The sequence below is a fragment of the Amblyraja radiata genome, chromosome 12 (assembly GCF_010909765.2).
Source record: "Amblyraja radiata isolate CabotCenter1 chromosome 12, sAmbRad1.1.pri, whole genome shotgun sequence".
NCBI classification, from domain to species: domain Eukaryota; kingdom Metazoa; phylum Chordata; class Chondrichthyes; order Rajiformes; family Rajidae; genus Amblyraja; species Amblyraja radiata.
Window position 1 is genome coordinate 21,604,649 of NC_045967.1, and position 15,903 is coordinate 21,620,551.

A 15,903-nucleotide genomic window follows, 5' to 3' on the forward strand; every position below is an offset into this window, starting at 1 on the left:
TGAATTTACTAGTCAATTTTAGAGGATAGTAAGAGTCAAACTGTTGAGTTATCAGACTTTTACAAATTCAAAGATGACAGACTTCCCTCTCCAATGAAGATTAATAGCCAATGGATTTAACAAAAAAAATTACAAACAAACAACAAAAATCACATCCATGATACTTTAAAATTTAATTAAAATAGGTTTCAGCAGCTCCAACAGTGAGATCTTGTCATGCAATCACATTAGTTCAGGTCTCTCCATTCTGAATTCAAATCACAAACTTTCATCAGGTGCATCTTATATTTTCATCCAATGTGTAATTTTTTTATTGCCCCCTCCCTCATCTTCCCCCTCTCAACAGGCAAAAGGTATAAAAGTGTGAAAATGCTCGCCTCCAGATTCAGGGACAGTTTCATCCCAACTGTTATCAGGCTACTGAATAATCCTACCACCACCAAAGAGCAATGTTGAACTATTATCTACCTTATTGGTGACCCTCGGACTATCCTTGATCGGACTTTGCTGGCTTAACCTTGCGCTAAACTTTATTTCCTTATCATGTATTTGTACATTGTAATGGCTTGATTGTAATCATGTATTGTCCTTCTGTCGATTGGATAGCATGCAACAAAAGCTTTTCACTGTACCTCGGTGCACGTGACAATAAACTAAGCTAAACCCTGCATTACATGCTTTCTGTCATAACTTTTGCTCACTCATTTTGATTGTTCGTCAGCTCCCAGCAGCATGTGTACACCAACTTAGTATCATCTGGAAAGTTGAGCAAACATTTGATTACCAAACATATATGGAATAGGAACAATAAAGGCTTAAGTGCCACCTTGCTGAGTATTATACCTTTCATTAAATAAATCAGTATCACAAATATTACCTGCATCTTCTCTTTCTGCTTAGATTCTTAATATGAGCAGATTCTAGTCAAGAGCTAGAATCCATAACATTGTCTAATATTTCCAATCCACTTCCTAAACCAGTTTAATCATTCCTTCAAACTGAGATACTAAATTAGGAAGTGCTAACTGTTTTATCCTCCATTTTGGGCAGAGTTGACACGGTCTAATATAATTTATTGCCAAATGAAATATAGTCCAGTCCATCACATAAACCAGACACCCCATCATTAACGTCATCTACATACACTTCCTCCGAGAAGCAGGTAATATGATCAAGGACCTCTTCCATCCCAGTCATTCCCTCTCCCCCCCCCAAATCTGACGACTCTGTACATTGTCGCAGTGTACTGCCATTGTATACTTGTACTCTATCTGTATAGAAAAATGAATTTCAATGTACTTCGGTACATGTAACAAATAAAGTAACATTGAATAAAAATCCCATCAAATATTCTAATCACCTATACAGGTGCACAACCTTTTATCCGGAGTTCCGGAAACCGAAAAACCGGCCATTTTTTCCAGGATGTCGTCTGCACACCAAAGCTCGCGTTTGGCGCCAAACTTGACCCGAAACGACCCACGGTCAACCCAGGTCTGTACTACTGTAGCGGCTGCCTCCTCCCCGGAGACCGGGGAGACACTTAAACATCTGTAAATCATTGCTTAAATGTTAGTCAGTTAGTTTGGAGGGCTTTTATGTGAAAAAGGGGGTGGGGTGGGGGAGGTGAAGGGGGAAACTTTAATTCTTAGTCCCCTACCTGGTCGGAGAGGCGGGGAGCGGTCAATGCCTTACCGGGTCGCCGTGCAGTAAGCTCAGGAGCGCTGTGGCCGCCAACTCCCAGTTGGGGCTGCGGGCGTCCGGTTGTAGCTCCGACCCCGGCAACTCTACCCCTGGCTGCGCGGCCCTCCAAATCCAGCGCTGTCCGCGGCCGGACGCCCGCAGCCCCAGCACCGCTGTGGCCGCCGACATGTTGTGTGTCGGCGGCCACAGCGCTCCGGTTACCGCACGGCGACCCGGTAAGGCATTGCCCGCTCCCCGCTGGTATCCCAGCGCTGCGACGCCGCCGACTCCCAACATCGCGGAGCTAGGGCTGCGGGCGTCCGGCCGCGGGCGGCGCTGGATTTGGAGCGCCGCGCAGCCAGGGGTAGAGTTGCCGGGGTCGGAGCTCCAACCGGCACCGCCCGCGGCCAGACGGAGCCCCCAGCTCCGCGATGATGGGAGTCGGCGGCCACAGCGCTCCGGAGCTTACAGCACGGCGACCCGGTAAGGCATTGCCCGCTCCCCGCCTCTCCGACCAGGTAGGGGACTAAGAATTAAAGTTTCCCCCTTCACCCCCCACCCACCAACCACATAAAATCCCTCCAAACTAACTGACTAACATTTATGCAATGATTTACAATGATTCCCCGGTCTCAGGGGAGGAGGCAGCCGCTCCAGACTTTTCAAGCCGCCCGCGCTACCTACCTAATCTACGCTAAAAATCTTCCATTCGGAAATCCGAAAAATTCCGAAATCCGACAAGTGTCTGGTCCCAAGGCTTTCGGATAAAAGGTTGTGCACCTGTATTATCAAAACTTATTGATGTGCTCATACAAAACCACAACAATTGCACACTAATTAAGTATCTTTTCATAAGCAGGGTTCCATTTATTTTACAAAGATAACTTACAGTGGCTCAGTCTGGCAGATTCCAGAATGCCCATTTTGCCTTAAACAGGTGCAAATTAATTCTGAAAAATGTTTTAGCAACCTACAGGCACAGCCTCAGAATAACGGTTTGAACATTCAGAACATGGAAGAGGCAGAATTTCTACTCTCTGGGGCTCCAAACGGGAACTTTCTACCACTGTGTATACAGAGATATATAGTATCTTCAGGGTCCGACGACAATGAAAATCCCTTGGATATGGGGGGAGAAAAAAAAAAATCCCAAGAAAGAGCAAAGAGCCCAAAAATAAGATTAGTCGTGATCCTTCCGAAGAGTGAACCAAGCTTGAGAAGACACACATCCTCTAGCTTCGATTTATGTCCTTTTAATAACCTTACATTTCATGACAATATCCTAAACTAATCTACATCCATCAACTATTTAAACTTGTGTCAGACACCCTTTTCATTGAACATTATTTGTAAATAGTGCTGATACAAATTACCTTATCCTTTAAAATATATTAATTTCTGACAAAACTCAGTAGCTCAGATGTGGAGTTGCTGCCTTACAGCGCAAGAGACCCGGGGTCGATCTCCACTATGCGTGCTGTCTGCACGGAGTTTGTGCGTTTTCCATGACCGTATGGGTTTTCTCCAGGTGCTCCGGTTTCCAAAGACATGCAAGTTTGTAAGTTAATCGGCTTCAGTAAATTTTCCCTAGTGTGTACGATAGAACTAGTGATCAGGTGATTGTTGGTCAGTGCGGACTCGGTGGGCCAAATGGCCCGTTTCAACGTCCTATCTCTAAACTAATCAAACACCTGCAAAGAATTTGGTTATTAATCTATTCAAGTGTCTATTTTGGTTGTCTCCCTTTCCATATATGCTGCCTAACCTAATGAATGCTTCGCCATTTTCTGTTTACATTTCAGAGTTCAAACATCCTTAGGTTTATTTTTTTTTTAATTAATTGTCATCTGAATTGTGGAATCTGAAAATTACTCTCCCCAATTCCTAGTCCAGAAGAGTCAGTGAGACAAGTCATACAACATGGAAACTGACTCTTCAGTCGAACTTGTCCATGCTGACCAAGATGGCCTATCTAAGCTAGTCCTATTTGTCCACATTTGGCCCAGAGCCCTCAAACTTTACCAATCTATACACATGTCCAAATGTCTTTTACGGTGTTATTGTATCTGGCTCAATTACATCCTCTGACTGCTCATTCCATGTTACCACCACACCCGAGTGAAAAGGTTGCCCCTCGGTTCCTTTTAAATCTTTCCCCTCTCATCTTAAACATATGTCTTCTGGTTCTTGATTTCCCTACCCTGGATAAACAACTGTGTGTTGCCCTATCAATTCCCTCTACACCTGCTCTGCTGGACAACCTATCTGCTCCCTCAATGCTGGACACCTCGCTGCATCTGCACTGCTGGTCAACCTCTTTGCTCCCTCACTGCTCGACACCTCGCTGCACCCGCTCTGCTGGACAACCTCTCTCCACCTGCACCGCTGGACACCTCTCTGCACCCTCACCATCATGCTCAAATACTCAACTCTGCAGATGACTGGTTTCTTCAACAACCACATCCCATCCTGCATCCAGGTCGTTAAACAGCTTGGACTTCTGCGTCGACCCCGTTTCATCCACAGAGGCTCTCGGCGCAGGCTTGTTTGCTTCAACCACGGACATTCCATTCCATCTATCTGCTCACTACCACGCTCTGCCACCCCTCACCCGCGTCACCCCCCATCCCAGCTGACCGCACGCACTGTCAACCGGGACAACCTCAGCTCTCCAGCCTGCCCCCATCCCTCCACCCTCTCATAATGCCAACTTTGCCCTCCTCAACACCAGCTCACTCAACAACAAAGCCCTTTCCCTCCATGAACTAATCCTTGACAACACTCTGGACTTCCTTCTGCTCACTGAGACCTGGCAACAACCCAATGTCTTCTTCTCCCTCAAACATCCCCACCTGGATTTAATTACATTTCCAAGCCCCGCCCCTCCCGCCATGGAGGTGGCCTCGCTGTTATTTTCAACCAGAATTTTCGTATCACTGAACTCACCTTCCCCCCAGTAGCATCATTTGAATTCCTCGCCTTCAAAGCCCTTTCCTCCATGACCGTCATCCTCATTTACCGGCCACCTAAACCAAACCCCTCCTTCCTATCTGACTTCACTGAACTCCTCACACTTGCCTCATCCCTCTCCCCACGTCTGCTGCTACTTGGTGACTTAAATATTCACATGGACTCCCCCACCTGCAAGCTCGCATCTGAATTCGCCTTTTTACTTGACAACTTCTCTCTCACTCAGCACGTCACCTTTCCCACCCATGACAAAGGTCACATCCTTGACCTGGTCTGCTCCACAAATCAACCGGTACTCGACCTCCATCCTTGCCTCTTCCCCCTCTCTGATCATAAGTTTATACGGTTCACCATCCCTTCTCCGACACCTCGCCCCCGCTTCCTCCGAGAAATCACCTTCCGTAATCTAAAATCCATTGATCCCCACCATCTCTCTGACCTGCTCTCCACCACTCTCCCCTGGACTCAACCCCCATCTCACCTGATGATCTCACAAACCATCTCAACTTCACCTTGTCTACCTCCCTTAACACTATGGCCCCCCTCAAAACAAGAACCGTAACTTTCAACACATCTTCACCCTGGTACACACCTGCACTTCGTAAACTGAAACAGACTGGTCGCCGACTTGAACGACTCACAAAGAAACCATCTTTCACAGTCCACCTTGAAGCTTACAAACTCCACCTCACTGACTACAAAGATGCCCTCATTGCTGCAAAATCTGCCTACCTCTCCTCCATATTCACCGATCCCTGCCTAAACCACAGAACCCTCTTCTCCACAGTGGGCAACCTCCTCAAGCCTCAAGCCAACACTCTCCCTACCTCTACTCCGGTTCTCTGCAACTCATTCCTCCACTTTTTCGCTGATAAAATCAGCACCATCTATCAATCTTTATCCCCTGTACCCGACTCCCTAGCATCTACTCCACCACCTACCAAGGCCCCTCCTTTCAACATTTTCACTGACCTCCTTACCCCTCCTCCACACTGCTTCCTCTCCCAGTTTGACCTGGTCACCCCTACTGAAATCTCCAAACTCATCAGCTCTTCCAAACCCACTACCTGCTCCCTCGACCCTCTCCCCACTCCCCTGCTGAAGTCCTGCCTCCCCGTTCTCTGCCCCTACCTCACTAATCTCTTCAACTCCTCATTGTCCCAAGGAATTGTCCCCTCCGCTTTCAAAACTGCTGCTGTTACACCAATCTTAAAGAAACCTGGTCTTGATCCCTCCTCTCTCATTAACGACCGCCCAATCTCAAACCTCCCCTTTCTTTCAACAACCCTGGAGCGTATCGTTGCGTCGCAACTTCATTCCTACCTCCTTGCGTATAACCTACTTGAACCCCTCCAATCTGGCTTTCGCCCCCTCCATAGCACAGAAACTGCTCTCCTCAAAGTCCTCAACGACCTCCTCACCTCTGCTGACACTGGTTCCCTCAACATCCTCATCCTCCTCGACCTGAGCGCAGCCTTCGATACAGTGAACCATAACATCCTGCTCACCAGACTCAAAGACCTCGGCATTGAAGGCTCTGCACTCAGCTGGCTCCGTTCCTACCTTTCCAACAGATCCCACTTCATCTCTCTCCACAACCACACCTCTGCTACAGCCACAGTCACTCAAGGTGTTCCCCAAGGCTCCGTACTCGGCCCCCTCCTCTTCGTCATCTACATCCTCCCCCTTGGTCAGATACTCCGCCACTTCAACCTGGACTTCCACTGTTACGCTGATGACACCCAGATCTACCTCGGCACCAAATCCCCCCGCAACCCCCCCCCCCCCCCCCCCCCCCCCCCCCCCCCCTCCCCTCTCCTATATCAACTCCTGTTTGTCAGCTATAAAAACCTGGATGCAACATAATTTCCTCAAACTCAACAGCGATAAGACAGAATTCCTCCTCATAGGCTCCAAAGCCACACTCATCAAAATCAATAACCCCACTCTCACCATCGACGGCACCACTGTCTCCCCATCTCCCCAGGCCCGCAACCTTGGCGTGATCTTTGATTCCACCCTCTCCCTTGAGCCTCACATCCGCCATGTCATTAAAACCTCCTTCTTTCATCTCCGCAACATCGCCAAACTCAGACCCTCTCTCACACCTCCCGCTGCTGAAAGACTCATCCATGCCTTCATCTCCTCCCGACTGGACTGCTGCAACTCTCTTCTCCTTGGCATCAGCTCCACCTACATCAACCGACTCCAACTGGTCCAGAACGCAGCCGCCCGACTCATTACCCACACCAAATCCTGGCATCACATCACTCCAGTCCTCAAACAACCTCACTGGCTTCCCATCTCCCACCGGATCAACTACAAAATCCTGATCCTCACCTACAAAGCCCTCCACCATCTGGCCCCCCCATATCTCACTGACCTCCTCTCCCCCTACCAACCCTCACGGTCCCTCAGATCCACATCAGCCGGTCTCCTTTCCATCCACAAGTCCAACCTCCGCAGCTTTGGGGACAGAGCCTTCTCCAGGGCAGCTCCCAGGCTCTGGAACTCCCTCCCCCAACGGATCCGCAATTCTGTGTCCCTCACCATCTTCCAGTCCTGCCTCAAGACCCATCTCTTCACCTCTGCCTATCCTTAGCCCCACGTCCCCCTCCCTTTTCATCTGTGCATTAATTGCCTCATATTGTGTTTTGTATTGAATTCTGTCTTTACTTTGTGTACTAGTCATGTCTCTACTATTTATTTCATTCCCCTTACATGTTTTTCCTCTACCTGCTAAATTTTTGTAAGGTGTCCTTGAGACTCTTGAAAGGCGCCCATAAATAAAATGTATTATTATTATTATTATTAATGCTTTTGTACATTACTACAAGTTCAATACTCAGCCTCCTGCACTCTAAGGAATAAAGTCCTCGCTTGTTCAAACTCTCCCGATAGCTCAGCCCCTCAAGTCCTGGCAACGTCCTCATACAGTGCCCTCCATAATATTTGGGACAAAGACCCATCATTTATTTATTTGCCTCTGTACTCCACAATTTGAGAATTGTAGTTATAAAATCACATGTGGTTAAAGGACACATTGTTAGATTCTATTAAAAGCCATTTTTATACATTTTCGTTTCACCATGTAGAGATTACAGCAGTGTTTATACATAGTCCCCCCATTTCAGGGCACCATAATGTTTGGGACAAATGGCTTCACAGGCATTTGTAATTGCTCAGGTGTGTTTAATTGCCTCTTTAATGCAGGTATAAGAGAGCTCTCAGGACCTAGTCTTTCCTCCAGTCTTTCCATCACCGTTGGAAACCTTTATTGCTATTTATCAACATGAGGACCAAAACAACTCCCAAAGACCTGTCCGACAGATCAGAAACACTCTTCAAGGGTCAGGTGTGAATTTGTCAATGACCACTGTCCGCAGAAGACTTAATGAACAGAAATACAGAGGCTACATTGCAGATGCAAACCACTGGTTAGCCGCAAAAATAGGATGGCCAGGTTACAGTTTGCCAAGAAGTACTTAAAAGAGCAACCACAGTTCTGGAAAAACGTCTTGTGGACAGATGAGACAAAGATTCATTTATATCAGAGGAGAGAAGGAACTGCCCAAGATCCTAAGCATACCACCTCATCTGTGAAACACAGTGGTGGGGGTGTTATGGCCTGGGCATGTATGGCTGCTGAAGGTACTGGCTCACTTATCTTTATTGATGATACAACTGCTGATGGTAGTAGCATAATGAATTCTGAAGTGTATAGACACATCCTATCTGCTCAAGTTCAAACAAATGCCTCAAAACTCATTGGCCGGCCATTCATTCTACAGCAAGACAATGATCCCAAACATACTGCTAAAGCATCAAAGGAGTTTTTTTCAAATTTAAAAAATGGTAAATTCTTGAGTGGCTAAGTCAATCACCCGATCTGAACCCAATTAAACATGCCTTTTATATGCTGAAGAGAAAACTGAAGGGGACTAGCCCCCAAAACAAGCATAAGCTAAAAATGGCTGCAATACCGGCCTGGCAGAGCATCACAAGAGAAGACACCCAGCAACTGGTGATGTCCATGAATCACAGACTTCAAGCAGTCATTGCATGCAAAGGATATGCAACAAAATGCTAAACAGGACTAGTTTCATTTACAATATATACAATACAATACCATTTATTTGTCATTTGAACCTCACATGAGGTTGAAACAAAATTTGGTTTCTGCAGTCATACAAGAAAAGAACCAAGACACACACCAACACAATTTACACAAACATCCATCACAGTGAATCTTCTCCTCACTGTGATGGAAGGCAAAGTCTTGTCTCTCCCCTGCTCTCCATTCTTCTCCCGGTCAAAGTCAAAGCCCCCGGCGGGCGCTAGCAAGTCCGCGTCCATTTAAAGCTGCGCCGGGCGATGTAAGGCCCTGCTCCAGGTCTTGATGTTGGAACCCCCGGCGGGTGCTAGCAAGTCCCGCGGCTGTTTAAGCCGCGCTTGGCAATGTAAGGCCCCGCTCCAGGCCACTTTCAACCCTGCAATTCGGGCGGGAGAAGTTGCCGTTGCCGGTGCTCCATGAAACAGTCTCAGACCGGGGACCCGCGAGCTCCCGGTGTCACCATCCACCGGAGTCGGGTCGCAACAGCGCGCCATCACAGCTGTCCACGCTCCGAAGCCGGCCAGCTCCACGATGGTATGTCTGCAGCTCCACCGACTCTGTGACGTGAGCTGTCGTTCCGGTTGGAGGTCGCTCCACGTCGCTAGGCCCCAACGGCAACGGAGATCCGACATGGAAAAGTTCGGGTCCCCGTACAGGGAAGAGATTTAAAAGTTTCCCCCACCCACCCCCTCGCCCCCCACACATACACATTTAAAAACCCACTACAAACTATACCCTCAACGGGACAAAAAAAACAAAAAAAAGACAGACGGACTGCAGAGGCCGCTGCGACATCGGTCGCGCCGCCCACCCGGATTTACATGACATTGCTGTGTCCCAAACATTATGGTGCCCTGAACTGGGATGAGGTGGGGGGGTGGGGTGAAAGAGAGAGAACTGTGTATAAACACTGCTGTAATTTCTCAAAGGTGAAACCAACATGTATAACAATGGCTTTTATTAAAATCTGACAATGTGCACTTTAACCATCATTTAAATTACAAATCTCAAATTGTGGAGTACAGAGGCAAATAAATAAATGATGGGTCTTCGTCCCAAACATTATGGAGGTCATTGTAAATATTCTCTGCACTCTTTCCAGATTAACGACATCTTTCCTATAGCTGGATGCCTAAAATTGAACACAAACTCCAAATGCAGACTCATCAACATCAAGTACAACTGTAACATGCTCAATAATCTGACCGATGAAGGCCAATGTACCAAAAGCATTTTTATCACCCTATCTACCCATGAAGCCACTTTCAAGGAACTGTGTACTTGTACTCCTCGATCCCTCTGCTTTACAACACTGCCCAGAACACTATTCACTGTGAAGGTCCTACCCTCATTCAACTTCCCCTAATGCAACGCGGCACACCTATCTCAATTAAACTCGATTAGATATTCCTCAGTCCATTTGCCAAGCTGATCAAGATTATTCTGTAATTTTTTGATAACTACCTTCACTGTCTACAATACCACCTACTTTAATGTCAAGTACAAACTTACTAATCATGCCTTGCACATACTCAACCGACATCATCATCATTGAAAACATTAGCGACACAGTGGTGCTGATTTCCGACGGGAACGGTGACGGACACACCACACATCTCTGTCCTCCAGTTCCTGCTGATGTCCCCCGCTGGAGGAATAAGATTTGGGTGTGTGTGCTTTATCATCATTCCTTACAATGCTATGTACGACAGTGATCGCAACTTCTACTAAAGTGTGGATGGTCATTGGCTCACTAGAGGCTCATCCGCTCTTTGACAGGTCTTTTTTTGGTCCTGCTGGGGGTCCACAACCCCCTCCTCACCTGGCAAACCAGGTGGGGGAGACGGTTTAGTCGCCGACTATCCGACCATGGAGCAGGTAGCACGGGATTACATGGTACCGTGGCGGTGGGAACTCCCGCGACCTGACCTAAGTTCTCAACCAACTCAGTGATATAAATCACATAAAACATTGGCCCAATACCAATCCCTATGATACACCATTTATCACTTACCTTCAGTACAAAAACAACCTACCACCACCATGCTTTGCTTCCTTCCATGAAACTAATTCTGTATCCAGGCAGCTAGCTCTCCCTGGATGCCACGTGCTCTAATCTTACAGAGCAGCCTACAATGCAGAACCTCAAAGGCCTTGTGGAAGTCCATATAGACAACATCTACAGCCTTCCCCTCGTCAACCACCTTGGTTACCTCTTCAAAAACGTAATCAAATTCATGAGACACGTACAAAACCATGTTGACTATCCCTAATCAGCTTCTGTTTATCCAAATGAAAGTACCTCTTATCCTTCAGAATCCTCTGCAGTAACTTACCTACCACAGATGTTAGGATTACTGGTCTCAGTTAAGAGTGATAGAATTAAACATTTGTACATACAACAAACAAAATATTAAAAAGATGGACACAAAAAGCTGGAATAACTCAGTGAAATAGGGAGAAATAGTATGCACCCAGGTGGAAGGGAATAGGTGTTTACTTAAAATTGGACGTCAATGTTCATTTTCAATTGCAGAAGTCAGTATTCATTGGGTTGCAAGCTACCCAAGCGAAATATGACATGCTGTTCTTCACCCCCCCCACCCCCCCCCACCACCCCCCTACAATCAGTGTGCAGAAGAGTAGCAACCCAAAATGTCACCCATCTATGTTATCCAGAGACACTGCCTGACTACGGTACTTTGTATCTTTTTTTTTGATTTCCAACACTTGAAGTCGTTTTGGATTAATTGGTAAAACCCAAAAGATCAATTCATTCAATTCAATGTGTTGCATTAAAAGTAACAAATGTGCGATTGTGCTTAATATACAAATTCCACAACAGGATGCAACACGATACAAGTTAAACGCGTGCACGTTGAGGTATCAAAACAAATTTTGTAAACTGTAATATTTTGCATCTATAAAATGATATTATCTAAATTGGGAAGAATGGGGAAGAGGAAGGAGTGAACAGCAAGAGTCAATTAATGCCAATGATATTTCTTGATGACAAAATCGATGACGGATGGTGTAAACTCCGGCATTTAAAAAAAAATCTATATTTCATCCTTCCACGGTTTCACCACCAAATCCGGTAGATCGCAGCTATTGTTCCTTGAACACTGAAGTGCACCGAGTCCCGGGCATCACCGTTAGGCGCAGTTACATCTGACACTAACGCTGCTCGCTTGCGCATCATACGCCCCGTCTGGACTGCGTGCTTTTGTTTGTAAGAAATATATGACTTTTCATAAATCATGTCCAAGGCTGCATTTTTTCCTATTAAAGAGCCAGGCTCGGCCCAGGAAGGGGAGAAGAGGGCGGGGTAATGCGAACAAACCCACCTGCCTGCACCGTATCTGTCAAGTCGTAGTTTACAGCAGGGAACTCCTTCAGCTTCCGCCCGCTTAGATTGAGAATGCCAGAATGAACGGCCTCCTCTAAGACTCTCTCGAGGCTGCGGTTGAGCTGCGAGGATGGGATGGCGGTCCTCGAATACCAAGGCTGGTGCCCACCCAAAACCGCCGCCATTTCTCCTAATCGTGTGAGCGGTCCCTTCCGCGCACGCGCAGCCGGCAGACGCACCCCCCTCGCAGCCGGCCCGGGAGGGGAGGGGCGCGAGCGGCGGCCGTTGGTCACCTGACCCGCTCGCAACGGCGGCCGGCAGCTCGTGCTCACGCTCACGCTCACGCTCACGGCCACGGTCACGCTCACGGCCACGGTCACGGTCACGGTCACGGTCCGACTGACGGACCCAGAGCTCAGGCCAGAGGCGCTGAAGGTTAGCAAGGAGTAACTTTCAGTCAATTCAATCAACCAATCTTAACTGTTCAAAAGGGAACTGCAGTCTGAAGAAGGGTTTCGGCCCGAAACGTCGCCTATTTCCTTCGCTCCATAGATGCTGCTGCACCCGCTGAGTTACCCCAGCAATTTTGTGTACAACCAATCTTAACTGTTGTATTTATACTACTATTTTCATTTTGTGCTCGGTCGACAACAAACTTCAACAGGCATCATGGCAGTGCACCTGCTCAGCGTGCGCGCAAGGTTACAATGTTAGCAATGTTATAAAATTTTGAGATTTTAAAAATTAAACCTGCAATTTATCCCATCAGATAAAGCATAATAATAAGTTTAATTTGACACCTAATTCACTTTCATATCTTCTGTATTAAAAAAGTTATAGCCATTTTCATACTCGGAAATTAGCATCTTGTTCCCTATTGCTTTTCCATTGACTTAACTCAAAAGCTGTGATCGAGGACAGTCAAAAGCCCATAACGTTCTTAAAAATTAAGAGAACTGAATGAAATTTTCAGTTATTATAGATTGAAGCGTTCTGAAACAAATATGAAACAATCTTACTTGGATGACCTGAAATTAAAGCATATAATTAGTTAGTTACCCAATTGTAGCTAATTACAAAATTCAATTACTAGATCTAAACATCTATCCATTTCTTAAGAAAAGGTTAACAGTTTTAAATAGCCTAAGTGTCCAAATAACTTATGCGTCACACCATTTGACCTGATGACCTTACGTGCGACCACCCTATACACTATTCAGACCTAGAGCTGATATATCAAGGTATTAGATAGATAACACCAACGTTTATCCATAAATTTCTTAACACCTAATGGAAGGATAAGTAAACAAACGCCCTCTCCCAGACAAAATCGCCACCACTGAGACCCTGATTGAACTCGGTCATCAACATTTGGCAAGTCATGACTCCAATAACAAACAAGCTGTCACAGCCAGAAATTAAGATTCAAGAGACATTTATTGTCACATGCACCAATTGGTACAGTGAAACTTGGGGTCACCATACAGCCATACGAATAAAAAAAGAACAAAACACGACAATATTTTAACATAAACATCCCCTGCACAGCGGAATCAAAGTTTCCTACTGTGAGGAAAGGCCTAAAGTTTTCATGTTATTTGATGTACACCCGTGGTCGGGCTTTCCCGAGCCCTCCGCAGCCGCCGCTACGGGTGGCCCGATGCTCAGGCCCTCTTGCCGGGATGATGAAACTCCGACGTCGGAACGGGAGAACAACCTCAGCGGCTTGGACATCCGAATCTGCCACTTCCTACCGGAGTCCGCGGCTCCCGAAGTCCACAGGCCGCACTGGCGGCCCTCGGCAAAGGGTGCCAGGGCACCGCCCTGTTGAAGTCAGCGCTGCCCGTGCTGGAAGCTCTTCAAACCACAGCACCGCAATGTTGTTGCAGCAGGCCCAGCACTCCGGAGCTTCAAACGGCGATCCCAGGTGCGATGTATCCAGCGCTGCACCGCTGCTGCTGGAGCTCTGGTCCGGTCCCCGTCCAGAAAGGCCGCGCCAATCCAGGTGGTAGGCCGCGAGGAGGGGGGCGAGGAAGCGACTCGGAGAATAGTTGCATCCTCGCCAGGAGGCGACTGGGAGACGGTTTCCCCCTTACCCTACCCCCCTCCCCACATAGAAAAACTAAAGAAACCTCCTCAACATATTTTTAAACAAACTAAAAATTAAAAAAAGATGGAAAAAATGGACAGACTGTAGGCAGAGGCAGCCTTCATGCGGCGCCCCTAGTGGCCGATTACCAGGCAAATGAAAAAAAAATTATGGATGTTATCAAAGCTTTGTTGAATAACAACATAACGTTCCTACTGTTGGGATTCTTTATTCCCTGATTGCCCAATAGAAAGATTTATGATGGCACTGGCTATGTTTAAGAAGGAACTGCAGATGCTGGAAAATTGAAGGTAGACAAAAATGCTGTAGAAACTCAGCGGGTGAGGCAGCATCTATGGAGCGAAGGAAATAGGCAATGTTTTGGATCAAAACCCTTCTTCAGACTGATGTGGGGGGAGGAAGAAAGGAAGAGATGGAGCCAGAAGGCTGAGGGAGAGCTGAAAGGGGGAGGAGAAAGTAAGGACTACCTGAAATTTGAGAAGTCAATGTTCATACCGCTGGGGTGCAAACTGCCCAAGCGAAATATGATGTGCTGCTCCTCCAATTTACGGTGGTCCTCACTCTGGCCATGGAGGAGGCCCAGGACAGAAAGGTCGGATTCAGAATGGGAGGGGGAGTTGAAGTGCTGAGCCACCGGGAGATCAGGTTGGTTATTGCGAACCGAGCGGAGGTGTTCGGCGAAGCGATCGCCAAGCCTACGCTTGGTCTCACCGATGTAAAGCAGCTGACATCTAGAGCAAGGGGGAATGGAGTCAAGGGGGGAGGTAAAGCGACAAGTGTTGCATTTCTTGCGGTTGCAAGGGAAAGTGCCCGGAGAGGGGGCGGTTCGGGTGGGAAGGGACGAATTTACCAGGGAGTTACGGAGGGAGCGGTCTCAGCGAAAAGTAGACAGGAGGAGAAGGGAAGATGTGGCAAGTGGTGGGATCACGTTGGAGATGCCGAAAATGTCGGGAGGATTATTTGTTGTATGACGGCTGGTAGGGTGGAAGGTGAGGACAAGGGGGACTTTGCTCCGAGTGGGGGGATGGGGAGTGAGAGCAGAGTCATGGTGTATACAGGGCTCTCACTTAACTTTTTTTCCCTGTTGCCAGCCGGGCAACCTAGGCAGCTCTTTAGGTTGCCAAATGACAGTTTAGGTGGTCATTTAACACGGTTTGCATGACGTGTGCTATAATGTGCTCGGAGGGGGGGGGGGGGGGGGGGGGGGGGGGTGGGGGGGTTGAGAAGGCAATCGGTGCGGAATGGATGGATTGAGGCAGGGGAATTAGTATGTGTTGGTTGGAGTATGTAAAATTGTGTGGGGAGAGCACGGGGGATGTTAGTGGTGTTGAATGGGGGATCAGTACGGGATAGATGGGGGGGAGGGGGTTCAGTACAGGATGAATGGGGGTAGGCAAAAATGCTGGAGAAACTCAGCGGGTGAGGCAGCATCTATGGAGCGAAGGAAATAGGCAACGTTTCAGGTCGAGACCATTCTTCAGACTGTTCCGCCCATTCTTCTTGAATGGTGGGATCAGTACAGGGTGGATAGCGGGGGGGGGGGTCAGTGCAGGATGAATGGGGGGGGATTAGTACAGGATGAATGGGGGGGGATCAGTACAGGATGAATGGGCGGATCAGTACAGGATGAATGGGGGATCAGTACAGGATGACTGAGGGGATCAGTACAGGATGACT

At 47.6% G+C, this 15,903-nt stretch overlaps 1 protein-coding gene across 1 annotated transcript in view; it reads right to left on the reverse strand.

The window, feature by feature from the left end:
* Window positions 1-12,355, reverse strand: part of lrch2 (leucine rich repeats and calponin homology domain containing 2) — a 105,847-nt gene extending 93,492 nt beyond the window's left edge. Inside the window, exon 1 of the mRNA XM_033030357.1 lies at window positions 12,115-12,355. Coding sequence (XP_032886248.1) covers window positions 12,115-12,301 — 187 coding nt within the window. The 5' untranslated portion in view covers window positions 12,302-12,355. The remainder of the gene's footprint in view (window positions 1-12,114) is intronic.
* Between the last annotated feature and the right edge of the window lie 3,548 nt (window positions 12,356-15,903).